At 53.1% G+C, this 26,940-nt stretch overlaps 1 protein-coding gene across 1 annotated transcript in view; it reads left to right on the forward strand.

Moving 5' to 3' along the window:
* Nucleotides 1–26,940, forward strand: part of ENH_00057930 (hypothetical protein, conserved) — a gene marked incomplete at both ends in the record, with an annotated part of 32,383 nt that overhangs the window by 3,492 nt on the left and 1,951 nt on the right. Inside the window, 27 exons of the mRNA XM_013581736.1 lie at nucleotides 85–421; nucleotides 571–637; nucleotides 800–883; nucleotides 1,112–1,801; nucleotides 1,954–2,604; nucleotides 2,707–2,847; nucleotides 3,030–3,905; nucleotides 4,135–4,651; nucleotides 4,876–9,190; nucleotides 9,408–10,306; nucleotides 10,456–10,811; nucleotides 10,968–13,304; nucleotides 13,552–13,867; nucleotides 14,418–14,737; nucleotides 15,166–15,282; nucleotides 15,492–16,026; nucleotides 16,494–18,381; nucleotides 18,569–18,833; nucleotides 18,941–19,553; nucleotides 19,668–20,164; nucleotides 20,535–21,298; nucleotides 21,549–21,667; nucleotides 21,844–21,983; nucleotides 22,285–23,355; nucleotides 24,009–24,487; nucleotides 24,942–25,485; nucleotides 25,810–26,502. Of these exons, the coding sequence (XP_013437190.1) occupies nucleotides 85–421; nucleotides 571–637; nucleotides 800–883; nucleotides 1,112–1,801; nucleotides 1,954–2,604; nucleotides 2,707–2,847; nucleotides 3,030–3,905; nucleotides 4,135–4,651; nucleotides 4,876–9,190; nucleotides 9,408–10,306; nucleotides 10,456–10,811; nucleotides 10,968–13,304; nucleotides 13,552–13,867; nucleotides 14,418–14,737; nucleotides 15,166–15,282; nucleotides 15,492–16,026; nucleotides 16,494–18,381; nucleotides 18,569–18,833; nucleotides 18,941–19,553; nucleotides 19,668–20,164; nucleotides 20,535–21,298; nucleotides 21,549–21,667; nucleotides 21,844–21,983; nucleotides 22,285–23,355; nucleotides 24,009–24,487; nucleotides 24,942–25,485; nucleotides 25,810–26,502 (19,631 nt within the window). The remainder of the gene's footprint in view (nucleotides 1–84; nucleotides 422–570; nucleotides 638–799; nucleotides 884–1,111; nucleotides 1,802–1,953; nucleotides 2,605–2,706; nucleotides 2,848–3,029; nucleotides 3,906–4,134; nucleotides 4,652–4,875; nucleotides 9,191–9,407; nucleotides 10,307–10,455; nucleotides 10,812–10,967; nucleotides 13,305–13,551; nucleotides 13,868–14,417; nucleotides 14,738–15,165; nucleotides 15,283–15,491; nucleotides 16,027–16,493; nucleotides 18,382–18,568; nucleotides 18,834–18,940; nucleotides 19,554–19,667; nucleotides 20,165–20,534; nucleotides 21,299–21,548; nucleotides 21,668–21,843; nucleotides 21,984–22,284; nucleotides 23,356–24,008; nucleotides 24,488–24,941; nucleotides 25,486–25,809; nucleotides 26,503–26,940) is intronic.

The following is a 26,940-nucleotide window of genomic DNA, read 5'->3' on the forward strand; positions in this document are numbered from 1 at the left end:
GTACAATGGCTGCGGGTCAAAGAGGAGACTGCTTCAGGACCCTGCTTGTGTCATGTTCGGACATTGCTTGCCGTCGCATCGCAGTGCACATCCTATTCAAGAAATGGGAGTTGCGAGCTCTGGGATCGAACCTCGCTGTGAATAAGCAAAGTTGGAAGACTGTTGAAATGTCTTTTCTTCACCACGATCCAAGCCTCTATTCTCCCCTCCCAGGGACAGCCAGCCCGGCAGGGCAGCAACAGTCCCAGAAGGGAGAATCTATTAAAAGACAGGAGCCCCCTCCTCCGTTGTTTGACGGCAGTGTGGAACACAAGCCTCTGCAGTTAACGTTTACCTCGGCTGCCGTGACTTCACTCTTCAACTTCGTGAAGCTTATGGATGTGTGGTTCATATTCCTGAAGGGCGCAGGAAGACCGACAAGGTTGGGCTGGCGATTCCTTGATTCAAGCACACGGCTTTATGCTTTTTGCGGAGCAAATTTAGTTGTGGTTCTCAATCTAGGTGTTTCACAGGTACTAGCATCTCTTAAGAGCAGCTAGTTATTCCGGGAGTGCTGCACTGCGCCTTCAGGCTTGTTGCGAGGGAGGAGGAGTGCGCGGCGTACGTGGAGATGTGGAAGAGGAGGCTGACTGCTAAGGTCCGCAGACGCGAGAGACAGATAACCATTTGTCTTGGCTCTTTCCCTCAGTGTTTTCTTGATAAACGCCTTGCAGCCCTTTGCATGTAAACTGTCAAGCTATTAGGCTTTCACGGTCATATTTTTTTGTGAGCTTGTTATGATGCGGTTGTCTTGCTGTAGGCGGAAATGCGTGATGTTGTCGATCGATTCATTTCAGACTTTGAGCATAGCAGCCCCCTATACTTAATCGTAAAGCTACGACAGGTGCGCTTTAAAGTAGAATCAAGTGTTGTATAGACCCTTCGGCATTGTAGTGGTTTTGGTATTGCCAGTGCTCAAAAGGGTGTCAGGTCTCGAAGACTTGGCCGTCCACCTGCCAAGGAAGGACCGTCAACTGCTAGACCGATAGGGAACGTCCAATTAGGAACTCGATGAACGCACGTGATGATGCATGCGTTTGCCAGGAGGTGAACTTGTGTGAATGATCTGCAGTTGGCAGAAGATAACCTGACTTGGCGAGACGGTGTAAGCGCTGCGGTGTTGCAAAAGCAAATCTTCGGCCGCTTCACTGAGACGTGTTGTCGGCCTGAAAGGCTGGGAAGCATGCAGTGGGCGACAGGGGAGACTGCAGAGACAAGCACAGATGGCTTAAACGGGGGCGATGCAGAGTTCACTGACAAGGAGCGGCTTCTCTATGAAGATATTGCATGCACTGTCGATGAAGCATCAGGTGACGAACGCGGGGGCTTTGGTGGCAAACGGTGGTTTTACATTGACGGAATCGTGGCTGTGCTGGCACCAAATTTGTGCATTTGCTTGCTGCCGCTTATTCAACCGGGCATGCACGTAGCCGTGCCTACACACTTGCAGCAGCAGAAGGGGAGTAAACTTAGGCCGACTATGAGCAGATTAGGGACGCTGGGCTTGCTGGAGAGACTAGAGGCGCAGAAGAGCTTGGAGCGTGACGCGGCTGCGCCATGTAGTGACATGTTGCCATCCACAACTTTGATGTTCCGCATTTGCGCGGACTTCAAGTTTCGTCAGGAAAAAAGGAATGACTTTTTCAAATGCAACGATATATTTATTGATTCTGTTTTTGTCGAAAAATGTTTCGCCTCTCTAAAGGCAACGCCATGCGAAGAAGCAATCTTGCTGCGCGCCCGTCACAATCCTGAGCTACAGGTACATTCTACCAATTTTTGCATCTGGCTGCTGGGCGTTTGGGTTTCCAGAGTACTGAGCTATGATTTTGGAGTGTGTCGGAGGCTCTAGGTGTAACACAGACTTTAATGGCAACTTTCTGGAGCTTCTTATCTACTATGTGTTTGCTGCAGACGCCATTCCCTAGTCTACTCGTTTCAGTTACCCCACTAGGTGAGATGGGCTGCACTACTTGTGTGTACTTGCCGGCTGATCCGCCATCGCGCATTGGTTGGGGGATTGGCCCCGCACGCTCTCCCTTGAGGGGCCGTGGAGCGGAACCTCCAGTTACAGCCTTTCAAACAGATGAGGCCTACAAGAAGTGTGTGACAAGGAAAAGCGATGCCCCAAAGCCTGCGCTACATTCGGCAAGAACCAGAGGCAAGAGCCATGCTGGTGGTAGACCCGTTGTACTAATTGATAGTAACACTGACTCCGAAGACGGGAAGCGGAATAACTCTACTCCTAGCCAACAGTCTCTTACTCAGAGGATCCGTCCCTCTCGGGTCTATTCGAACATCCATTCTTTTTTTGACAGAGCTAGACATCTTGCAGATATTGTTAAGAAGATTCCAAAACCGGCACGCGCCAAGAGTCGAAGTGGTCCGAAGAGACGCTGCTCCATTGGAGGTGACAAAAACCGGACGCTTCTAATTAGCATCAGCAGCAAGACAGTTTGGGATGAGGAGCTCGGAGGTCCTCTTGAAAAGAAAAAAACATGGATTAATATTCCGGAAATTTCAATATCCGCCCCTGAACTTATTCCATTTGCGGAGGCCATCCCGGTGAGTCGTGCATGGACGCTGTTCTTTCTGAGGGGAGGAATTATCTGGAAAAGCCACATCTGAAAACCTTTACACATGCGGTGTCCCCTTTTGCCCAAACAGATGAATTTTGTCACCTGGGATCTCTTTAGGGAAATCGATTGTCTTCTTCCTGCTACAACGGAAGATGCCATGGGTTTGGCACTTGGATACTGCACGAACATTGATAACACTCTGAGGCTCACTGCTCAAAAGGCCACAGTGGTGAGTGTAACTCTTCTCAGCTACTTCCGTGGGCAAGAATTGTTCTTTACTAACAAATGGTACACGCTAAAGGACAGTTAGCCACTTAACCAATGCGACGCACTGGCTCTTTTCTTGTTTTCTCAGAAGCTTGCATCGTTCTCGCAAACACTGCACTTTGCGCATTGCATTTACCGCTGCAGGTCTACCGTTTGTCATCCCTTGACTATTCACGCGTTCTATCTCACTTGAGAAGAGATGCCTTGGCTGAGGCGCAGGAGCTGCACCAACAGGCTGAAGCTGAAGCAGCAGCGAAAGCGGCAGCCCAAGCAGCAGCTGCAAATACGGGTCGCTTCGGAAGTAACCCTTGGGAGGGCAGAGCGGCCGTAAGCGACAGTGAAACACCTAGCCGGAGCAGTTCGTCCAACAGCAGCATCGTTAAAGGACGCTGGGGCCAAAGGGGTTGGGCAGAGCGAACAGCAGCAGCGACAGCAACAGGAAGGCCTCTTGCCTTTATTGGTGAACGTCCGATGGATGCAAGGCGAGATTTTGAGGCTCAGAAGCGTCTGAATTCGAGGAACTCCTCATCTAATCAGTCAGTCACTGACCCTCATTCAGAGGCTCTTTCGTTTTCTGATTCATTTCTCACACCGTCTCCTAGTGAAGCCGGCCTGCAGGCTGGCGATTGTGGCTCCTCGCGTCTGAAGCAAGCTCTGCCCAGCTCTCACATCGACGCTTCAGAGAGCAGTGATGAGGATTCTGATGAGGGGGCGTGCTTTGAGAACTGCGCGTTGGGCTCTGCACGTTATATGGGATCACGGGAGGCGTTATTGGCTGACATGGACTATGAGCCAGTGGAGGCTCATGGTTTTACCTCCTCCTGCTGCGGTTTGAAGGGCTGTGTCAGCACCTTCAGGCTGACGCAAACGACTCTTAAACGGAGGGGTTCAGTTGCGTCGCTCTCATTAAATATTTCGGTCGAGGCTGCGGAGGCGTCAGTGATGGCTCAACCTCCGAGCCCCACGGGCACACTGTGCGCTACCACAGACTGCACAGTTCTTTCAGTTAGCGGCGTCAAAGTGAGTCAGGTGGCCATATGCCACTGTGCTTCGCAAATGCCTTACGATGAACTTTACTGGGCTGACAGATGAAATTCTTTCTTTGAAACTTCTCCCTGAGCTACAACACGGAAGAGTTTAAACTAGTTGTTTTTCGTTGCCAGTTAGTGGAGCCTTTCTTTCGTATTTCGCCTTATTCACGATGTGCCTGCCGTTTGCCTGTGATTCTCGCTGTTTTCCACGGTCACAGGTTGGGATGACCAAGTGCCCTCGGCAAACTGTGGACGTCTGCGTCGGGCATATAAGCGTGGGTCTCTGTAAACAGCTTGTCTCGCTAGCTGCTTGTAGGCGCTTCCTCATGCCCACCGCCTATCCCTACAGTGACGTGCTGAGAGATACGAAGCCACTGACTGCAAAATTCGCCCAGATTAATTCTCTCCAGCGTAAAGTGTTGATGCCAAAGCTTTCAAAGAATGGGTCTTCAGAGCAGCAGACACAGCAACCGAAGCGAGACACCACACCCCCTGAACAACAGGCCGCTCAGGATACAAGCGCCGACGGAGATACAGGGAACACACAACGAAATGGAGCTTCAGCATCACCAGCGGCTGCTGATATTATGGATGCCGATGGGACTAAGCTATTTTCATTGTCACCCGCAAATAAAGACACGTCTAGCGTTAGAGGTCAGGGGCTCCGCATAGCAGAGGAGAAACGCCTTGAGGATTTCTTGCCTCTACCAACGAGCGGACCATGGTCTGCATGTGGTAAGCAACCCATACTTAAATGAATACTCGCACGAGGCATATTCGGACCGAGAGTTGAGAAGTTTGTCGTGATCTAGTACTCATAAATTGCTGCCTATTGAGTTGTTGTACGGGCGCCCCGACGACACTGTGTTCTGAAGTGTGCAGAGGGATTACTGTAGGATACTTGCAGCTTTCAACTCCAACCTATTTGTGCTATTGTGTTGTTTGTTGCATTTATCTAGATGGGAGTCGTCTCAGCTGGTTCTTCAATGACGAGGAGACATCTCAGAAGTTCACCAGCGACATTTCGCCTCTCAAATTTCTTGGGCCTGGGCAAGAAAACAGTGAGTCTTACCAGCGATGGCGACTCGCTAGACGCCTCAGAGCAAGGGGTCGGGAAATACCGTCTGATCTTCTTCGGGAAAATTTTGAGGGCGCTAACTCCAATAGTTCTCCTGAAGGCGCTGCTGAAGCGGCGGTAGATGTAGCTGACGCAGGTCAAAAGTCAATGCAGGTTTCCGCAAAAGTTGGCTGTCTCTGTGTTGGCCTTTACACCCAGCAACAGTACCTTGCGGTGCTCTTGCGGGTATATGGAGCGCGTGTGTACTTGAGGAGAAAACGGAAGGATGTACGTTTGAAGGCCAAAGTTGGGGAGTTTTTTGTCGAACACTCCAAGGCGCGAGATACCCAAAGGCGCAGCATCGTGCTCTGTAAGAAGGTCGTTCATGTCGGGGCCCAGTGCAGTCGCTTCTGCCCCTCACCCGAAACTGCTGTTCCTTCTTCGCCAGCTCCGCGGTCAGAAGAAAGCGACCCAGCTGCTCTTATCCGATCTGAGATGGAGCAATGGTCAGGCGACAGCCGACGCACCAGCAGGGAAGCTTCCCCGCAGGCCCACATGAGAGAGTCCATGTGGGGACCTCTGAAGCTTCCAACTCCGACAGACCCCGCTGAGGACAGACAACGCAGTGATTTGGGCGGGTTTCACCGAGGAAGCGAGAAAGGCAGACGCTCGGGGGAGAAAAGGAGTGACACGAATAGGGGGTTTGGAAATTCGTCGAGCCCTCCAGGGACATCAAATCCATCAGATGACGGACATTCTCTTCGACCATTACGTCACTCTCTGCAGCAGCATCCGAAGCACAAGGCTGAACAAGAGCCGCCAGCGCGGCCTGCTTCAGCAAGAAGGAGGGACGAAGAGGCAGCTTCCGGCAGTGAGGCGTTGTTACATGGAGAACAAATCCACGCAGCAAGATTTCCTGAAACTTCGACGAAGATATGCAGATTCGCTTCATATTCTGAGCAGGAACAAAGCTCTGGGTATACCGATAGCTCAGACCAAGCAGATATGCTTCTAGGAAGCCAGGCTGCAGACTTTTTAGAGGAGACAGAAGAGGAGCAAGGCGCACCTTTAGTAACTGTCTCTCATGGCATTCACGGCCGCGCCCGCTCTGGGCTATCGCTGGGTCACGTAAGTCTTGGAGATCATGCAAAGTCGCAGGATAAGTCAAGTACACCAGAAAGCCTGCGGCAGCTTAGGACGCGAGCGGCCGGAGCAGTGCAGCGCATGCATCAGCATCAACACCGAGGCCTGCCGTGGCACTGGAAGGCTGGTGCTGCTGATAACAGTCAAATGGAAGAAGGAAGTAATGCTTCTCAGGGCCACCTGACTCCTCAAAGCTCTTTTGATGAGTCTGAGAGGGGATACGGAAGATCTGCTACCGCAGGAGATGAGACGGCGTGGCTCCCAGATGTAGTTGGGGACTGGACGTTGAGAGATGAGGTTGATGCAGATGTAAGCAGCCGAACTGGTGAACATCAGACCACAATCGGGCATGATTGCAGCTTCGGGATTCCAGGGGCCCCTGTCAACCTGCTGCTATTTGAAGATAGTGGTATTAGCAAGAGGGGTAGGGCCAAAGGCAGAGAGGGAGGCCACCAAGCCACATTGGGAAAAGGAGGCAGCACTAAAAGAATCGACCAGATGTCGCTGTCTGCCCGTCTTCAACCGGAACTGAAAAGCACAGAAGCACAGCTTTGTCTGCAGTCTATTCATGCGTTCCCCACTGCAAATCTTCTCTGTTGCCTTACCGATTCGGCGTTATGCTTAAAAAGCCTGTGGAACGAGGAGACTATCCGTGCACAGTGTCTGATTGCGTGCTTGCTCGGAGATGTAAGGTCCCAGAAGGCGGCACAGACAGCGGGTCTTAACCTTCAGGCCTATGCAGATCCCGAAGGCAAGAAGCAACCGAAGAGACAGTTCACGCTTAGCCGTCGTCTTCCTCAGCAACAGCGGACTGACACTTTCAGCAGCAGGGGCTATGAAGACAGCAGCGACACAAGCTTCGTTGGGCCTGCTGGTAGCTCATCACGAGGTAACCGAAAGCTTCGCAAGCTTGCAAGGACAACATTTAGCAGGCGAGGTGGCCCTGAAGGCTTTTCTGACGGCGAAGAGAGCATTGGCGCTGGCTCTACGACATATGAAGGCCATCGGAAGGCAGGCCGTAACGCTGCGGGAAGCAGAAGGCGCAAACGGACAAACATGCATTCCACAAAGGACAAGTGCCGCACTGTAGAGGTGTCGCCCACACGCAACCACGTGGAAAGTGCCAGCTGGTCTGGACCCACTGCCTCCACTGGTTGCCGCAATGACGCAATTCCGGACAGCACTGATTCTGTTCAGCAGCAGCAGCAGCAGCAAAAGGAGCAACAGCAGACGTGCTCATCAGCTGCAGACGCTCCTGCGAATTCAGCAGCTGAACGAAAAGCTTGTCAGCCACATTCTGGTGTCTCGGTGTCTCTAGAGCTTGTGCTAGAAGACGTCACTTGCAATTTGCTCACAGATGATGCTCTTGGTACACCACTAGCGGAGGACACTGAGAGTGCTGAAACCCACGGCACTGGTGAAGGCCTTGACATAGAAGGCACAGCGCATCCCACGTTTGTTGGCTCGCAGGAGCAGCATGGGAAAGCTCCATCCTTCAGGAGCAGACGGAGACATGGCCAGATAGCCCCCAGCAGCAACACTAGCAAGCACAGCAGCTCGAGCTGCAATAGGGATATGAGTAGCATCGACAGCACAGCATCCACCGAAAATATGGCGGGAGGGGATGCTGGAATCGCCTTTCCTCCTTATCCAGTGTTGTTTTCTCCTGACGCTTGTGTCCCACGTGGCCTAGACTTGACGGGCGATGGACTGCGTTCCGACACGCTTCTGCGAAGGGCTGTTGTGGCTGATGCAGCAGCTCTAGGAGTGCGGCTCGAGGCTGTTCTACGGGTGACCTACACGAGCGTGGCCACAGGCAGCAGCTACGCTAGAAAGCGCGAAGAGCTGAAGGATACACTTCGCATTGGTTTATGGCGACTTGAGGCTACACTCATAAGAAATTGCACGTGGATGCTCGCCAGTGTGGTTTTATTCGACGTAAACATCGGAGCCGAATGCCTTCGTTTACTCCCACCCAGAAAAAAGAAAAATGCAACAGGGGCTACAAGGAGTGCAGGGAAGGCTACTGTGTCTTCTAGGACCGGCGTTACAGAAGCAGAGGGGGCACGCTGGCGCCCGCCTAACTTGAACGCAGTGGCAGAGGGAGACACCGAGAGTGACGAAGACACGCCGCTGGCGTTGCAACATGCCCTGTGGGTTGCTGAAGGTAGGGGCGACCACCGCACTGGCGAATTCCCTCCCAAGCGGAACAACAAGTCTCTCCTCCCAAGCCCCTGGAGTACACGAGCCGCTAACAGCAGTTTACCAGAGGGCTACGTGAGTGCAGAAGGGTCTATGCCTGGATCCCGGCATCTTAGAAAAGTTAGGGGAGCTTGCGATGCACTTGATGAAAGAATGGCCAGCAGCGGCCCCATTCGCAGGACAGCAAGACGCGCAGACAGTTCTGCTGATGCAGAAGTCTTAAAGAGGCGTTTTTCCACCAGTGTTCCCCGGCGCCTCCCGAGCAGTGGAAGCTCGTCGCTGTTCCGGTGGGTTTTTGGATCACGGAATGCACACAACACTATTGGCGCTGGTTCGAGCCCGTTAGGCTGCAGCCCCAACGCCTGCACCCATCTGCGCCCAGCGCCAGATTGGAGGGGTGGGGCGTTTGCCGATCTAGACAGCTACGGAGACCGCCGTGACATCGCAGCTGAGCCCAAGAATTACACAGACGGGGAAATGTACTTTCCAGGAATCCAGCTGGACGGGGGAGTCCACCCCAAGCAGCGCCCTGGGGAGGCCAACGCTCCACAAACAAAGATGTCGCCTTCTCGCTGGGTGGGCACCGCCGGAGGATGGACTCGTAATTTACTGAAGACTCGACGTAGCATCTCGACGCTCAACAGTGGCGAGACTGCGAGACCGTCGTCCGGCTCCCCCCCAAAGGATCGGGGAACAAAGAGAGACTATCCCTTTGGAGGTGGAATGGCGGCGAACACCAGTGCGCTTCAGTCTCCTGCTGCAAGGCAACTTAACAGGCGTGCAAGTGGGAGGCCTCTGTTTAGGACAAATCTACAGCCTGACAGCAGTTTTCCGAATATGCAAACCATGCGAGCCTTGAGTGCAATGCCTAGGTGAGCGAACTTTTTCCCTGTCTCTTTTCCACATGCGCATTCCAGGCATCTACTTTATGGTTCGTGGTTCATGCAGTGTCTACACAGGATGTATTTTTATCTGTCGGCACCAGATCCACAGTTCGTGCTAGCCCGTGCGCCATCTTATAAAACTAGCTGCGAATTCAGCATAAGAAGATTACTTGAGAAACGACCCTGGTGTGCGCTTGTGCTTCAGCGTGGGAATGGTGGGACGCACGCATATCTTTCCCAAAGATCAGCAGCATTTGGGGCTAGGTAGCTTACCAGATGCCCGGACGCGAGAGCCGGTAGATCCTTCAGTAGCAAGAAATGCCTTCGGAAAGAGACGGGGCCGCCGGTTGGGGGATACTGCAGATATTTTCCAGAAGGATTCAGAAGAGGAGCGAGAGCTTTTTACTTGCACGGCTGTTGACTTGGAGATTAAGCGCGTGGCCATATGGAGCGCTGTGTATCTTCAAGACAACAAGGCCGCAGCAAATCCCTGTAGAGCTTTGGCTGCTGCGGCAGCTCTCGCCCTCGAGCGATCGAGGAGGCCTACAGAGGCAAACCTAAGGGATGGTAGAACGGCGCAGAGAGGATCAGCATTGGTAGCAGCCGACACAGATCCCAGAGATGGTGACAGCACAGTAGGCGGAAGCGTCAGAAATCATCCACTGCCATCTCACCGCATGCGGGTTTCCAGAGCTTTGAGGAAACTTTCCCCAAGAGGGACTCAGTGGCACGCCGCTGAAGGGTTTCGGGGTCTCTGCAGCCCTCCAGGAGAGACAGGAAGACGGTCGATCTCAAATGCTCGGGATGGAGACCGCAGTAATCGATCACGTGAGCAGAGTCGCCTCAGCAAGGCAGCTCAGGAAGTACAACACCTTACGCCTCTGCTGCAGGAGATATGGGCAGAAGACTGGCTTTCCGTTTCTCTGCCTTCTCCTCCACCATTTGCCGGGTACTTTCGAGCGCAAGAAGGACGGGTGCTGCTGCTGCCCGTTCTCGTGCGTGCATCAACTAAGAATGAGAGAGGCTTGCTGCAGCGGCGGCGCGAGGAGGCCCAGAATGCTGTGAAATCTGAGGCACTTTCCCGCAAGAAAGTTCGCTCGCCAGGTGAGTTGGTCGATTGTAAACGCAAAGGCAGACGCCGTCTGCACGCACGTGAATAGTCGTGAAGAATATGGTGTTGTACTGCCAACTTGTCGCAATTTAGTGTTAAATTGCATGCGAGCTTTGGGTTTGTAACTCGTCTGTGTCCGCAGGGGATCACCACGAAGGTCCTTTGAACTCCGCGGGTGTTTCGGCAAGGACAGTGCATGTTCTGCATGCACCCACGACAGCAGCCGCTGCAGCAGCTCTTGCAGGTGCTGTTTTCAACGCAGTGCCTCGGGAGGAAGAGAAGAGGAAAAAAGGAGCGGCGGCGGAGAGGCTACAGGGTGCCAACAGCATCTCGCCTCACATTTCTTTGATGTACAGACTGATAGACAAGTCCAGCAATCCCCACACCGCCCCATCTGTGAACGCCAACAGCGCAGTTCCCGATAGTCGTCCACCTGACACGAAGATAGTTTGCAGGGGAGACATATTCCCCACATTTTGCGCCTGCACTCCCTTTCTTGTAAGAATGGCTAATGCCATACTACCTGTGTTGCAGCAGGAGGATCTGGGCGATTAAAGCGCCCCACGCAGAACAATGCCGAGATAGCGAGACATCATAACAGGGACGGATGTACAGGGATTCTCGCTGAGCGTAGCATGCTGTATGTGTTTGCAGGTCCATGTATTCATCCAGCTTTTTGGGCCAGATGGTGAGATGACTGCGGTGGTTTCGCGGCTCTCGGTGGGCCTTCAGGCCATCCGACAAGGCATGCAGCAGCAGCAAACCACAGCAGCAGAAGCTGCTCGAGCTGCTGTGCAGTGCCTGCCGAGTTTAGCAAACTACTCGGAGTTTGCTGGAGCAGCTCGTGCTTCGTCTCTGAGCTCAAAGGAAGAACCCCGAGCAGCGCAACAGCAAGAACAACAGCCTTCAAAGGCGGCGAGCGACAATCGTTCTGCCTCCGCCCTTTCTGACAAGGGAAATTCAAATGAGTTGGAAGCAAAAGACTCAGAAAATACAGATGAGAGAGCTCTGTATGTCGACAGACGGCTGTGGGGGCCGCTCCCAGGATCGTTGCTACAACTAGGGTTCACCTTGCGTTCTGCGCTGGAGCATCTCACTCACGATTCTTTTGCATCTCTGTGTATCCACTCACTTCAGTTGACGCTGCCTTCTCCTTGTCAAATTCTTAACCTCCCTGCTGTCCCCGCAACCAGCCGTCTGCTGCCAGTCACTGCTTTCCGCCAGACATTGACGGCAGACGCAACATATTTTCTGTGCTGCCTTGCGGCAGCCCCGTCGTCTCCCTGCGTTGCCGTTGACCTTGTACTGACTATAAAGGGCTTGCACACTAAAGCCGCCTCTTCCGCCGACCAGCTGCACCAGCAACGATGGCATGCTGCTATTGGTGGTGCGCTGGGCCCTGCTAACTCTGGCCCCCGCACGGGCTTCTCTCCGCTTGATTCGCGAGGCTCCCGACGCTACTCTTTTTCTCAGCTGCAGCAGCCATATAATCAGAATCTCTTTTCTTCGGCAGTTGCGGCGGCAGCGGCTTCGGCATCGGCAACTCCTTTACAAGGCCTGACATCAGCTGGTCTGCAATCAGAATCAGCACTGGGTTCAATCAAAGTCGCAGCACCTCTTTTGAGGATAGAACTCCTCAAGAGGCCTCGCATACCTGACGAGGCAACCTCCTCTGCACAGGAGATTGCGCATGGCACTTCCCCGCGCATTTCACTGTCTACTGTCTTCTCTTCACCAGCGAAAGGTCCTGCATCAGGCTCAGCAAAAGACAAAAAGCGTGTTTCCACGCTACAACAAGCCAGGCAGTCCAGCTGTGTGTTAGAGGTGCTGCTAAAGGATCTAGAAGCATCATTTGTTTCCGAGCAGCAGGTCTTCGATCGTTTTTCTCAGCATCAGCGCCTTGTAGGCGGTTGGGCGGGAGGCCGTAGAGGCTTGGGCTCGACGACTTTTGGAAGTCCGACAGATGATGCTAACGTGCCTAGGTCACCACGATGCGCTGGAACGACATCGGGCTCATGTGTTGAACCATTTCGCATGATTTTATCATTGAGGGACTGCATTATTAGGGGGGAAGATGGAAGTCGACTGTTCCAGAATGCCTCCGTAATCCCCAAATTATTTTCAGGGGACTTCAGCTCGAGCGCTCAACCGACGGGAAGTCTACAGTCGCCACAGAGTCCTTACACAGCAGCTGCAGGTCCCTCTCCGTCGGCTGCTGGTAATACAACTCCAACGAGCGCTCAGGGAGGTGGAGCGACTGGTGTAACAGCTGGCCGCAGGCACCAGCACAGAACTCGTCTATCTGTCCGGCAGGCGCTGATGTTGGACATGCCTCTGCAGGACCCTCTGTTGCAGTGGCTTGTCTGGGTGTCGGACGAAATGATATATGCATCAGCTGAAGTAGCACAACTGAGAGTACAACTGCGCGCGTTGCAGGCATCCACTGTGTATTCCTGGGGCATTGGTTTGTATGGAGCCTTACAGCAGCTCAAGCATTTCCGACTGCAGTTTCCTGCTCTGAGCTTTGGCTGTTGCTTCTCGACAGCCTCGTGGATGATACCCGTTGGAGTGCATGCGCAGCAACTTTTGAGGGTCTCACAGCTGCAGTCAAGGGGACCTTCCCCCTGCGTACCGGAGCGCCAACACAAGCAGCATGTGGAAGAGGCAGAAGAGCAGGCAATTCGCAGGTGTCTGCTGCTGCAGAGAAGGGGGCTTGGTATTTTGTCTCTCCTTTATCCTGGACTACCGCCTCCTGCCCTGGCTCCCGACAAGTGGCATGGGTATCTTCCCCTACAGCTGCCTGAGATGGCGGCATCCATGTCAATTCAGCAGGTACTACAAGTGCTTGAGGCGGACATTGCAGCGAGAGAAGCAGCAGCAGCGGCCAGCACAATAGCCCAGTCAGCAATAACGCCATCACCGTGGAGATTGCAGACAGCGGACCTTTTTCAGCACCATTCTGATTTGCAAGCCAGTCCTTCGCAGCAACCGGTGTGTCGACAATCTTATGCCTTGAGGGAAAAGGGAATACAGTGCCTTTTCTTGAGCGAAGAGTCGGCTTTTTCGTTGCCGTGATATCCCTGGCGGATATAAACTGTCTAGAGGTGTTCGGAACCTTAAGCGCGCCGCTCGAGGAGCATGCTTGATTAACGAAGACTTGATCTGTCATGTTGTTGATTATACCAATACGCCGCCTTTCGGGCCACTCTTTTGGTTCTTCTTTGTGTTGCCTTTGCAGGGTCGGAGCCATCCTGCTTATGGCCGCAGCCTGACGGCAAGCTTAGAACCCTACGCGGGCTACCATGGGGCTGCCTCAGCTGAAATGCCATCTATGAGGATGCCATTTGGAAAGAGTTCGCTTTTGGGGGACTTCAGAGGTCCTGTGAGGAGGGGGAACTTGCCGACGTCGCAGGCACAGCGCCGTCCATCTGCGAGTGATGCCCCGTCTTCCTCCTCTCCAGACGGCGTCCGAAATTCTCCCGATGATGCTGACAGGGAGAGCAGCCTCGCAAGCCCTAGGCGACCTCCTGAAAGTTTCTGGAGTCGAATGCGAAGTGCGTTGCAGATGCGCCGCGATTTAAGATTTCAGAATAGTGAAAGAAAGCATGCATTATCAGCAGTAAAGTACATTACCTGGCTGCCCCTTAAATATGAATTACTCCAGTTGTCTTAAGCGTTTCTGCTGAGTCAGTGTGTCCACTTAATTGCAGATTGCATATGCTGCCGACGGCGTCGAATGGCTGATGTGGCTCCGTCTAGAAATTCCGCGGCGAAGGTCGGACCTGGGAGCCCCAAAAGCCGTGTCAGCAGGCTCATCCACTCCGTTGCCTCCAGTATCTCTGCTGCTTCCTCCCTCAGCGCTACTTTTGGGGACAAGCGCTCTCCAGTGCCTTACGCCCACATTTCTCCTTCGGCAACAGGCATTCCGAATCGTACGGCGGGGACACACGTTTGAAATCACTTGAAGTTCTAGGCCTAGTGTTAGGAGTCTAGGGAAAACAGCACAGCGCCTCCAGCGCCATGTTAACCCGTTTGTGCAAGGCGTTTGCTTGGGCTTGATGTTTGCACATGATGCGTTGCCGTGCTGTTTGTTGTAATCTTCAGTCCGCTCGGAGCGTAGGCGGTTCACAGCATTTCCACTGCAGTCACACCTCTTAGAGGGCAAGAGTGGGCAGTGGTCGGAAGCGCCTGCTCCACTGCCACACGAGCCAAGCCAACGCAAATCGGCGCCTTCTCGGCAGGAAGCTGCAGCCCTTGGAGCGAAATTGCAAAAGGTGGTGGAACTGACATTTAAGGGAATTGAGATATGGTTTGTATTAGGTGCTGGGGACGGAGACCAGTCTTCCCTTCAAGCGGCGGACGCAGCTCCTACGCCAGAGAATCTCAAGAAAGCGGGTATTGCACCTTTGAAGAAAGGAAACAGAGTGCGTCATTTTGGTGAAGCTTTTGAAACCTTTTATACGTTCCAGAAGCGTGGACATGCTTTATTTTCAGTCCACAAAGCGTAGGATATTTTGTGGTGGATGCCGGACTTTCGCTGCCGAAAGCACGTAGCTTCTCTGCCGTGTCTGTAGACTGCATCTGAATCACAGCGGACTGCATGTGAAGTAACATCACATCATTGTATGTACGACGCATGCTCGCTTTGATGTATCACCGCCAATTCAACGGAAAGCGGATATGGTCACTGCCCATAGCTCAGCTTTTGCGCAGATAAGCTTTGGAGGTATATGCATGTGGTCAGCTTATTTTATTTTCATCTACTTCTTGTTTGTGCGCATTTATAAGAGAGAGTCAAACTCGTTAGCATCCCGCGAAAGTGATAATTTGCAATGCTTGCTGGTCGTTTCAGGCGAAGCTGAAGTCTCTCACTGTAATGAGTTCCCCCAAATCATTTCAAGATATCTCGGCAGGGGAAGGACTCCACCAGCGAACGGAGGGGCTGCCGCTATCAAGGACTCTGATGCAGGTAGCTCATTATTCATACATGTCTTAGTCACATATCAGTCATGGACCCCAGAGGACCACAAAACTCTGAATGGATTAATTCAGGTGCTGAGATACTGCAAGGCATCCTTCTGTGAACCAGCTCCAAGTAATGTTGCAGTGGCCCACTCCGAACGCAGTTGAAGTGCCAGGCCTCCTTGCTTGATGTTGCATTTGTGGTTGATATTGCAGGTCCTGCTGACGGCTGTCAATAGGAAGGGACTCTGCGTAGAAGAGGAGAACATTGAAGACCGGCGAAAGCAGCAAATTGTCGTGGGGCTTCTGGTTGCGTGCACATTGCGGATGCTGCAGCGGGGACCTGACGTGAATGCCTGTGGAGAAATTGTAGAACTAAGTGCAATGGTAGGGTCACCGTTCCCTTGCAGTGAATTTATTGTGTCAAAAAAGTATCAGGGCATAGGAAGAGGCTCCAGTGGAGTGTGGACAGGCCATGGTTACCAAAGGCAGCTCCCAGAAGGTCAGCAGCAACAAGAAGCACCTTTTAACAGTAAAAGCATGAAGCAGTCTGGCTTGGCCTCACTTTTCCACGCAACAGATACGCATCCGCTAGACAGGCAGCAGACAATTTTGCAAGATGAAGGGTCGATCGTGCTCAGTAATTTCCCGGATGTACTCGAGGGATATGGAGGGGCCCTGCTACTCCCCAATCTCCAGCAGCGCAGTGATTGCCTTATATCTGTGACATCATCTACGGCTACAGTATCAGGTAGGCCACATGGAATTTTACAGTACCCATGGCTACTTGTGGTAAATGCCTTGCTCAGTGTAGTACCTATTACTTATACTTGCGGATTTCTGCTTACGGGGAGCCTTTTCTGCTGTTTGACGCCGACTGTAGAATCATGCGTGTGAAATGCAACCATGCAATAAAGTGTTTCCTCACTTATATGTCAGATGCCCTTGCTTGCCTTATCTATCGTGGCAGTTACCATACCCACACGCAGGCACTTAAAAGTCTAAGATTCATAAATATCACTTGCTCTGCTCCCAGGCCAACTCACAAACTTCCCAAACAAAAAGCACGCAAAATGACTTTGTCGAGGTTCATGGCTCGCGTATAAATTAATATGCACTTATCGCTATGTCTTTAAAACCTCATATATGGGCATGCAGATCTAGATTGTGCACAGAATACCGCATATGTCATGGTTATGGTGATCGTGCCTTGTGCAGGCATACCCGGAGGCAAAGTGAAGATATGCGTGACAATTTTGGACCCTCAAGTTCACTTCTCCTTCGAGATGTTTCAAGGGCTCGTCAGCTTAGAGACTCAGGCGAGGCTGGAACAGCTGCAGGTTGCTAAATCGGCCGCTGCGGCAATGACAGCAATGAAGGCTTCGGTGGCAGCAGCGGCTGCAGCAGCAGAGGCCTCAGCTGTTTCCCTTACACAACAGCAGCCCATCCGGGAGCAAGATCTACAGCCTACGTTGCCTCCGGGAGCAGGCGGAACGCAGCAGGTAGCAACGTCCGACGCTATGGGGCCGAATGCGGACAAATTGGGGAGATCTGCAAACCCCACAGGGACTGAAAGAACCAGTTGTGCGTCGGAGACCCCGCGGCCCTTGCTGGGAGTGGGGGGCGCATCATCACCCCCTGCTGCTCCTGAGATGGGAATTGCGGCCTTGGGGAGCTACACGGGGCCACTACGCGTGACAAATTATTCAGTTTCGATTGGGGATCTTTCAATGGAAGGAAGCTTGCTTCGGTTTTTGAGAGATTATGCGTTTTCCGTGAGAGATGCGGTGGGGCCTGCCTCCCAACAGCGTCAAAGGCCTCTGTTTGGCTGGGTAGCGCCTGAAGGGGGGAGGGGAGCTAGGGGCTCTGAGGCGTTTGTGGAGCCTCCAATTGTTGAAGCAATGGATTTAATACGTTTGCACCAGCAACGCAGAGGTGGAGCTTTTGGAAGGGCTCTGGAAGAGTTAAGGGCAATGTCAAGTGTCTCGCAGCAGCAGCATGAAGAGGGGGTCTCGGTGGTGACCAGCAGTAGCGGCAGCAACAGCAGCAGTAGCAGCAGCGTAGACTCACCAGTTGCACTGACAAGAGGATCTCTTTCCTGGAGTTTTAAGGACGGGGTGGCTCCTAGGCAACAGCAACCGAACGAGCCCTCTTCCAGTGCGCAGCAGCGGAAACTTATTCAACAGCAAGCCTCCCTGCAGCCACAAACGCAAGCTGCGACTTTCCGGGATGCCCGGATCACGGCCCAGAGAGTTGACGATGAGGAAGCAGTAGACTCACCAGAGATGCTGCTTCTTGCAAACCTCATGGCTGCTGGGGGCCGCAGCACAACTAAACCACAGGCGTATGGACGGGGAACTCAACGACCAGATGAGGGATTTCTCCGGGATCAAGGGCTGGTGCAGCCTGGGGAGGAGGGATTGCGTGGGGCCCTGACGCGAAGAAAGGGCATGGGCGTGATGGAAAACACTCCTGCAGGGGCCCCAGGCGACGTGGGAACATCCATGCCGGTTTCGCTGCTGCAAGGAGTGGGTGAGGAGGACTTCAAGGATCCTTACTGCCGTGTCATCGGCTTCTTTTTGTCTTTGATGAATTTCAAACTTCCAGGGGAGACAGAGTTGGACATAAAGGGGGAAGTAATAAAAGGGGCGTTCGAATTTCATGATGCCCATGGGTCGCTCCTAAAAGTGAGCCTTTTAGCTTTGGAGGGCCAGGTATACATACATCCCGAGCTCTGGAGCGCAGACTCCGTCAAGAACTCAGGGGGCCGTCTGGAGCTTATGGTGTCAGGTTACGATCCCATGACAAACTCGCAAGAAGAGCTGCTACACCCAGTATCTGCCTCTGTGGAGATTCAGCGACAGTACGTGGATGGTCAGTCTAGCCACTGGAGCCTCGTGAATATCCGCAGTGCGATGGACGGAGTCTCGGTGGATATCACCTCCGGTCTGCTTCAGCTCGTCTATCACATCATGCGAACCACCAGGGAAATTCTGGAGGGCGCCGAAGGCAGTCTTGGCAGACACACTAGCCTAAGGGTGTACAATGACATACACTCGGAAGTACTTGTTATGCACCGCCGAAGATCAAGGGGAGAGCCCAAAGGGTAAGTCGCCCTCTCCGTACGCTGCCTGAACAAATTGGCTGCCCGAAATGCTCAGATGATCAGGGCAGCCAGTTTACATGGATACGTGCTAGCCTGTCAAGGCCTCGTTAGGTTCCGCTGCTCACTTGTCATCAATCTTTTGCAGGCTGCCTCAGTAGTTGTTTGCAAGTTCCGAGTTTCTGTGCAGGTGGACCTACTCGCGCATGCAGCCAGATGAATGGATTATGACTCCTACATCATCTCTCTATTTTGCGGTTCGAAAGCAGTCAGCTGCAGCAGAGGTTGCCCCCGAGAAACGCCGTTTGTGGAGACGTGGAGGTGTGCCCCACGAGAAGCTCAACGAGACTTACCCAACCTTGAGACTGGAATCCTACGATGATGTCAAACGCATTGTCGAGGGTATCCTCCGGTTGGGAACAAGAAATGTCGACAACGCCTGGCTCAAGTCTTACGTAAGAGGCAATTCGTGCTGTTGTAGCTGCAGTGGCAGTTGCTATTGTGCTTTAGACGTCCTGCTATTTTCATTTTCATCGGCCTTGTGTTGGGTCCTGGTCTGTAGGAAGAGACGCTACTATTTTCATCGACTCGAAGAGCCCAAGCGCCCCTTGAAATGCTGGTAGATGACATGCCAGTACTTCATGGGGGAGGCAACTTGGGTATGCGCTGTGGTTGGGAAGGTTTGTTGCAGCTGCTTCGTAAGGAAGTAGGATGGTGTTGTATGGGCCGCCTTCACGCGGACTACTCCAATTGCAGAGCTTACTTCTTGCAAAATGCGGGCTTCAAGGTATTAGTAGAGCCAGTAGTTGACCGGAGGAGTGGCACATGGAGTCTTGCAGTGGGAAGCTGCGTCCAGCTAGCCAACGCATGCTCCATGACCTTGCGAGTTTACGTGGGCCGAGCGAAGAGGAACTGGGGTGGCTTGGCAATATCTTGTTTCGCGGCGAGTGTAACGGGCGAAACTCGCGTCTCTTCGGCCCACGAAGAGTACATAGACATTCTTCCTGGCTGCCGCCGCTCGGTGCCACTGTCCTGGTTTGGAAACGGAACTGTCCCTTCATTGGCTGCCCTTTTGCACACAGAGGGGGGAGGCGAGGCTCAGGAAAGACGCGGGGAGCCCGAAATCCCCCCGGTTCCTTTCCCTGCCCTTTACAAGCTTACCAACAAAACAGGATGTGAGACATATGCATTTCTTCAGTTATGCGGCTAAGTGGTCGGCGCCGGCACATTCGTGGGACCCTGTTTTAATTGCTTTGCTTTGCTGTCTGCCTTGCATGTCCTGATGCCAGATACCCAACCTCGCAGGCTCGACATACCGCCCTTCACTTTACGCTTGCGTGGCTCCTTGATGCTGTATGGGATGGTTGACACGACGGATGTACCTACATCTGAGGCGTCTCGAATAGCCCAGCGTTACGTCATCAAGCTGGAACCAATGCTTAGTATCAAGAACACGCTTCCTTTCCCCATCACAGTTTCTGTCTCTCTGAGAAATATTGGAGACAGCCGCCATTCCCACGAGCCACAGCCGGGTGCAGGAGCCCCGATGGCTACTGCTGCTGCAGGGTCCCCAGCAGCAACCGACACCTACGCACTTGCTTCAACGGGAGAGCCAGGGAAGCCTTTAAGGTACGCCTTTGGGAACCCGCAAGCTGAGCTTTTGGCCGAGCTGGAGACCCGAAAGAGACAAAAGGAGGAGGCGCAGCAACAGAAGTCAAGAGGAACGGCTGCTAAGCTTGTGGCAGACAGTTTCGTCGAGGCGACCATCCCCTCCCATCAGAGCTGGGTATGTGCTGCATGTATTCATGCGCGTGTATCTGTTATATCAAGACGTAATAAACAGCCAGGAAATAGCAATGTCCCCTTAAATATATGCAAAAGCAGCCACACGTTGGTTTGTACGCTTCTTGTACATGAATGAACTCAGACAGAAATATGTGCATACTGCATGGCGACAAGTGTTCTATATTCACATTTGAAACGTGTCATATTTTGTGTAATTGTAGTTGGCAGGAAGCTTGCCTTGATAAGACTTGGAGATTTGCAACGATCTACTGTGGCCCTTTTTGCAAAGTGCTTTACCATTACTTGGGTCGGCCACTTGTTACGTCATACATATGACCTCGATAAGAGTTTTGTCTCATTTCCTTCCTTAGGGTCTGCCGGTGGGTGAGCAAAGACTGTGGCTCGTGCTGCGGGTTCATGGGGCCCCACTTGAGCAGTTTAACACCCAGCTCGAAGCATTCCACCCTACCGATGGCAGGCCATTGGGTCCTTTGGAGCTGCAGTTGCTGGCGTCTGCTGCTTCTCGCGGAGCGTCTCGGCTAAGTGGTGCAGCTTGGCTGCTGCAACAAGAGAACCTGGAAGGCGTTTTGAGCCAGGCAGCAGCGAACGGGATGTCGTCGGGCCTTGGAGTTGGAGAAGAGAAGCAGAAAAAGCGCAAGAATTACCGGCAACAGCAACAGCAGCAGCACCAGCAGCCGACTACTGTGTATGAGTCCCAAGGATTTGCTGTGTTACTGCCAACACAAGACACCTTAACCGTTTCAAAGGTGCTGCAGCTGAAAAACGGCCGCGGAGAGTCTTTGCTGCCTCCTGGAGCTCTCAAGCTCGTGAAGGCTGAGGCAATGAACCAGCGAAGAGGAAAGCGACTGCCTCCTCTTTTCTCTGAAATGCAGTTGGCCGCCGATGTCAGCAGGAGGCAAATCACGGTGTTTGCCCCGTACTTTTTTGAAAATCTAACAGAAGCCGCCTTGTCAGTAAATGGAGCCCTTGTCCCCAGCCGCTGCCGACTCTATACCACAGAGGAAGACATGCGGGCTGCCTCTATTCGAGCCTACAGAATAGACCAGCTGGCCGACCGGGTCTTGCAGTCCTCTCTCAGCAGGAAGCAGGACCTCTCAGGCATATCTACTGCCAGGTAATACAGCAGCCCAAAACCGAGATTGCTGCTAATGCTCTGGCTGCTGATTGACGTTGCGGACATAGGGAGCATATGAAACAGCGCCTACGGCTGGGCTTAGCTGTGTTGTCGAGTCTCATCAGTGTGGTGTGACTGCCCTTCTCCAGCAGCGCCTGTAAGAGCCTGCTTCACTGTCTATTCGTGTTGCTTTCACACTCAATAACCGAGCATTTTTTACCTGGTCCCTCTCCTGCATGTGCCTGTGCAGGCCACCACTGGTACTTAAGTTGGCGACACTGCGGAAACAGCGGTACCTTCGTTTTGGCTGGGGGTATCGTGTGGCGTCTGCTACGAGAGAGGAGCAGCGCCAAAGCAACGAGCTTCCGAGTGAGTTTTCTGTCAATTGTTTCAGTCGATATTCGTGTCGATGTCGTTTAGCTTGTACTTCATTGTGGCTATCTTTTTCCTCTGCATCCCGTCTTTGTGTTCCTTTCTATACCTTCGCCTTTACCTGTGTCTGCACGTATGAGAATGGAAGTTCCCAATGCGCGTTTACGCATCAGGTGGAGGTGGAGGCTCGGTGGACTCAGTCACTTCTTCTCTCAATCACGGGGAGGCGGAGAGACAGCAGACACTGGGAGGGGCGTCTGACGTCCATAGAGACGTGTCAAGGGGAGAGTCTCCAGTTCTGAAGGCCGCAGCGGTAATTCATCACTTATTGTTATCTCCGGCTTCAATGCTTGGTAGCATCGTCGATAGCGTTGGTTCTCAAGTGTACATGTTGATTATGCATGTACACGCATGCGCATATAGAATTGTGCAGGAGCGTGTATCTTATGCATAGTTGCTCTGTCTCGTTTATCTCCAAGCCCGCACGCGTGCATGTTTTGCAGTCGTCAGATAGTGGTTCCAGAGGCGCACATGCGTGTTTGGCTCAGTAAACGCAGGGTAGTTTCATTCATACCTTCATTTTGCATGGACCTTTGTATTCTGGTTGTGCACAGTCTTCGACAGACTCCTTCGTCGATGACGACACCTTGGGACATCTGCCGAGCGAGAGCCGCAGGCGTTTTGGACAGAAAGGGCCTGCGGGGTCCTTTGGCGTGCCGCGCTCTCACTCTGACATCATGAGCACTGGGGGTGATTCTGAAGACAGGGGTTTCCTGGGAGTTCGCCGGGCCAGGACCTTTAGGGTCTCGGTGCAGCGTAGGGTCCGCAAACTTGGAAGGGGACGCTCGTTTCTCCTCCATAAAAATGTTCCTGATAACACGTTTGACTTGAGGGACACTGACAGTACCGAGAAGGACGCTATTTTTCCAGGGGATGCTACAGATATTTCCGCCCCACCTACGTTGGGAGGGACGGCCACTGCGACCCCGCAAGACCCCGTGCGCAGCAGCAATGGCAACGCGCCTTCAACTCTCGTGCTGGGCCTTTGCACTCGCTACGGAGAAGCCCCTTACTCTACCACGAAAATCGTCAGTGTCATTCCCCGATACGTGTTCATCTCACGCCTGCCGTTTTCTGTGGTGGTGCGGGAAGTACGCAGTCGGAGCCGAGTTCTGGGAGGGGCGATGGGAGGGCGGCAGAAAGTGAGCCCTTGCGAGCTCTCTCTGTTAGCAGGGGAGACGAAGGCGTTCCATGGGGTAGAACCCCGCGTGCTACTGACACAGGCAGAAAGGAGCTTGGTGTCATGCTCGTTTTCGCTGGTGCCTGCCCATGTGCCTTCCTTCTTTCAAGTTGAGCTGACCCCGCGGGGAGGTGGCACCCAGGTGTACCTCCCTGAGCACTGTCCTATAGTGCAGGTCTCCATCGTTTCAGGCCTATTTGGAGATGTTCCTGCGTTACCGTACACTTACAATGGCAGCTTCATTGTACTATCACTGCCGGAAAACCCTCAGTTTGCCATCCTCAACCTCAGCAGCTATTTCCTTGCTCACGCACCTGCAGAACGCAGCCGGCGCACACAACAAAACCAGCTGCGAGATGATGCCTTTGCCATTCCCGTGACTAGCGGATCTCAGACGAAGACCACAGCGAAGAAGGGACGCGATGAATCAGATGCCAATCTCCGCGTAAGCGCCTAGAAACAGCATTAGTTGGGACAAAATGGGGGGGACATGGCAGCATATTTAGTGACGGCGGGAACTGCATGGGCTCTCTGATGCAGATATAAGCCACATGTTATTTCAGTGGATCAGTCTTTAACAGTATCGGTGACTGCAGCGGCAACACGCTAGCTCGGCAGCAATTTTAACTGCATCTGTGCCGTCGCCTCTCCTTGCGCATGCGTGTACTAATCCGCCGCTGTTTCAAGTGGCTCGAGGAACCCTTCTGTCTCGTCCCCTTTGCGTCTCTTCCTTTTGAAGTCATTCATTGCCTAGGGGGGACGCATATCTGTTCGTCTATGCCTCTAAATATGCACTCGTGCCTGATGCGGTTTTTCCTGTTTTTGGAATGCTGAACATGGCGGTTTTTGATTCCCCGACATTGCTTTGACTCGGGGCAAAGGCATGATTGGAAAGAGCAAAGAGGGCTTGATAGTCATAGGGGTGCTTTGTAGGCACGTAGTTGACAGTAGTCGGTCTTGAGCAGTCACATGCCTGGCATCTTGCCCTTTCACTTGATGGGAGTCCTTGTTTTGGGTTACAACTTTTTTGAGACATGTGTCTTAGCACTTAGGAGTCCACGTCTTCATCATGCTTTGGTGTTGTGCACTATTTTTCAGTTGATCCCACCGTGGGGCTCTGTGCCTTTCATTCCGCCCTACCACAAGAACCTGGAAAATTCGCGGGTGCGCCTAAGGGTACTCGACGTGGAGCACTGTCCCTGGTCTGTATACAGCTTGGCATCAGTTGACGAGGACCTGCAGACTATTGAGTTCGTGCCTCACCAGCAGCCGCAGGGGTCCGCCCCCACGGGCGCCTTCTTGGGGGTTTCCACTAGCCCACCCATGCAGCCAGGGTCCCCGCGCTCAGTTGACGCAGCGTCTACGCGCAAGGCCCCGTTTTTGCAGCGACTGCCCACCAAGACCCTTGTCAGTGCAGCGTCAGCTGCTGCAGCAGCTGCTGCAGCTGCTGTGGGAAACAACAGCAGCGCCCTCACTTGCAACTTTAGGGCAGGGGCAGCGGGAGGAGGCCGGGGCGTTTCTATCGAAGGAAATCTTGACACCGAGGAAGACCAATTCGCCCAAGACGCAGACACGCGGTGAGCAACAGAAGGGGCAACGAGTGCATATTTATAGGCAGCGACGAATAGATATGCGCACCCCCTAGACAATGAATGACTTCAAAGGAAAGAGACGCAAAGGGGGCAACAAAGAAGGGCTCCTCGAGTCACTTGAAACAGCGACAGATTCATACAAGCGTACACAAGGAGAGGCGACGGCACAGATACAGTTAGGCAAATATAGGCGGAGGCACAAAGAAGAAGTTATAGGGGCATGAAGATAGATAGCGAGCGCCGAGGGCGTGATGAGGCAGTCAAAGACAATGCAGCTGATTCCATCAGGTGGAAGCCACAGAATAGAACCGCAGTAGCTGTGTTTGCTAAGCTGCTTCGTCGCTGTTGCTGGGTCGCAAACGCTCATTATTTAAAGGGAAATGCTCCGGGTTAGGAGCTGACTGGCTTCTTGTTGTTCTGTGTTGTTTTGCACTGGCAGCAGCCTCATGCGCCCCCAGACTCCTCGCGGAGGCCAGTCTTCGACTGGGGCCAACAAGGAGAGGCAGACGGCCACGCTTTACGTCTTTTCATTAGTCGCTGCAAATGGCAGCCGCATTCTCATTATAACCGAATCTCCTGAGGTGGCAGAGAAAATGCGCGCAGGCGGCGCAGCCTTTGACATGATCAGGGAAGAGTTCATGAGGAAGAGCGGTAAGCACGACGGCGGCGCAGTTGCTGCTGCTGCTGCTGCGGGGCTGTACGACCCAACAACTGCATCAGCAGCCGCAAGCGCCACAGCGTCAAAAACAGCAGCAGATAGCAGTGGCACTGCCACAGGGAGGCCCAAAGCTGCAGGGGCTTTATCAGGAGATGCCCAATCGCCCGAGTCTCCCAGTATATATACGAAGGACGCCATAATTTCCCAGGACCGCGGCTCGCTGCTGCACGGAAAACAGCAGCAGAGGCCTCCGCCTTGGCTGGGATTGTCTTTCGAATTTCGTCTCCCCCGTTTAACCGTCACTTGGATTCACCAAAGTGAAGTAGTGAGCACCGTGGCCTCTTGCATTTCTTTGTACTTAACTCTTTTTGGACAAAACGCACTTAAGCAATAAGCGGAGCAGATGAAGTAATAATAAATGGTCAAGCATCACGTTGGCTGCGGGCCGTTCTTATGTGCTTGCGTACTCACTGTTGCAAGGCTGTGCTAGAAAGTGTAACGCAGCTTGCCCCGCGTGCGCAGCCCGCTGAGTTATTTCCCAAATCTCTTATGAGCTGTTTTAGTTTGTGTTGAGGCAGGCTTCTGCTTACTTCCATTATCATGTATATTTGATCTTGTTTGCTGGTGCGGATTTCTCGTGGATGTGTAGGTACTGGCGCTGCACCTGACGGGCCTCTCGCTCTCGGGCTCTGTCAATCCACGACAACTAGATGTTTTTCTCGAGGCTGTTCCTTTAGAGCGAGTCTTGCAGCAGGTCCGCATGCACTCGCTGCCCGCAGGGTCTGGGGAGGTCGGGGAAGCCCCTCAGGGCTCTCCTAGGGCAGCCCGCCAGCCCGCTGCGTCGAATAGCTCTGTAGGTGAGCAGGGCCCCTGTTTCAAAGTTCCGGGAAGCGATGAGTCTGCTTCCCTTAGCGGGAGCAGCAGGAGTTTGACTGCTGGAGACGCAGAAGGCAACGAGGGAGAGGCTCAGCCTGGCGACTTGGGGTCGCCCCCTCTGCAGCGTCACGTGGAGGAGGACTATGGGCTGCTGGTGATGACGCGAAGTGCAGTAACTCTTTCTGCGCGGATCGCAATGTTACACGTGGACCATTTCGTCAAGGGAGACATCCCTGTCATACTGAAAAACACGGCGTCCAAGTACGGAAAGGAAACAGAAGAGTTCCTAGAGGTTGCCGTCGTCAGGTCTCTTGTGGACCCCCGACAGGCTCCCACTTACGAGCTCTTGGAAGTGCGCATCAGTCCCTTCAGCGCCAACATCGAGCTGCTCGTTATTGAGCAGCTCATAAGCATATACGAAAAAGAAGTGGAAATGCTGCACAAGTTCGCCCTTGCAGCTCCACAGGTATGCGATTGCCGGCCCCACCAACTATCAACTGTCTTCCAGGCAGCTATATTTTCATGTTGAGTATATTTGGCCCTTGAATTCGGCTACTCCCTGAATGCATGCATGCCATTTTGACTTTTTTGGCCCCTGAGTGCCTTTGGCACTCCAACTCGCTCTTCTTTCTTTCATGCCTGCCTACATCTTTTTGCTGCCGCTGCTTTTTCTCCAACTTGCGGTGGTATCTAAGCTCCTCCACACAATCTGGTAGATTCTTGCGTTTGGCTTTTCCCTGTGTCTGACATCTATTCAGTTTTGCTTCACTTATTTGTCTTAGACTGTTAGACTTCTTCTCTTTGTGTCTCCTTGGCCTTCTGTTGGTGGTGTTGCTGCACTTCCCCCCTGCTGCTGGTGATTTTGCTGCGCTTCCCCCCTGCTGCTGGTGCTGTTGCTGCACTC

Source organism: Eimeria necatrix, genomic scaffold (assembly GCF_000499385.1).
Source record: "Eimeria necatrix Houghton genomic scaffold, Enh_scaff48, whole genome shotgun sequence".
Taxonomy (NCBI): Eukaryota; Apicomplexa; class Conoidasida; order Eucoccidiorida; family Eimeriidae; genus Eimeria; species Eimeria necatrix.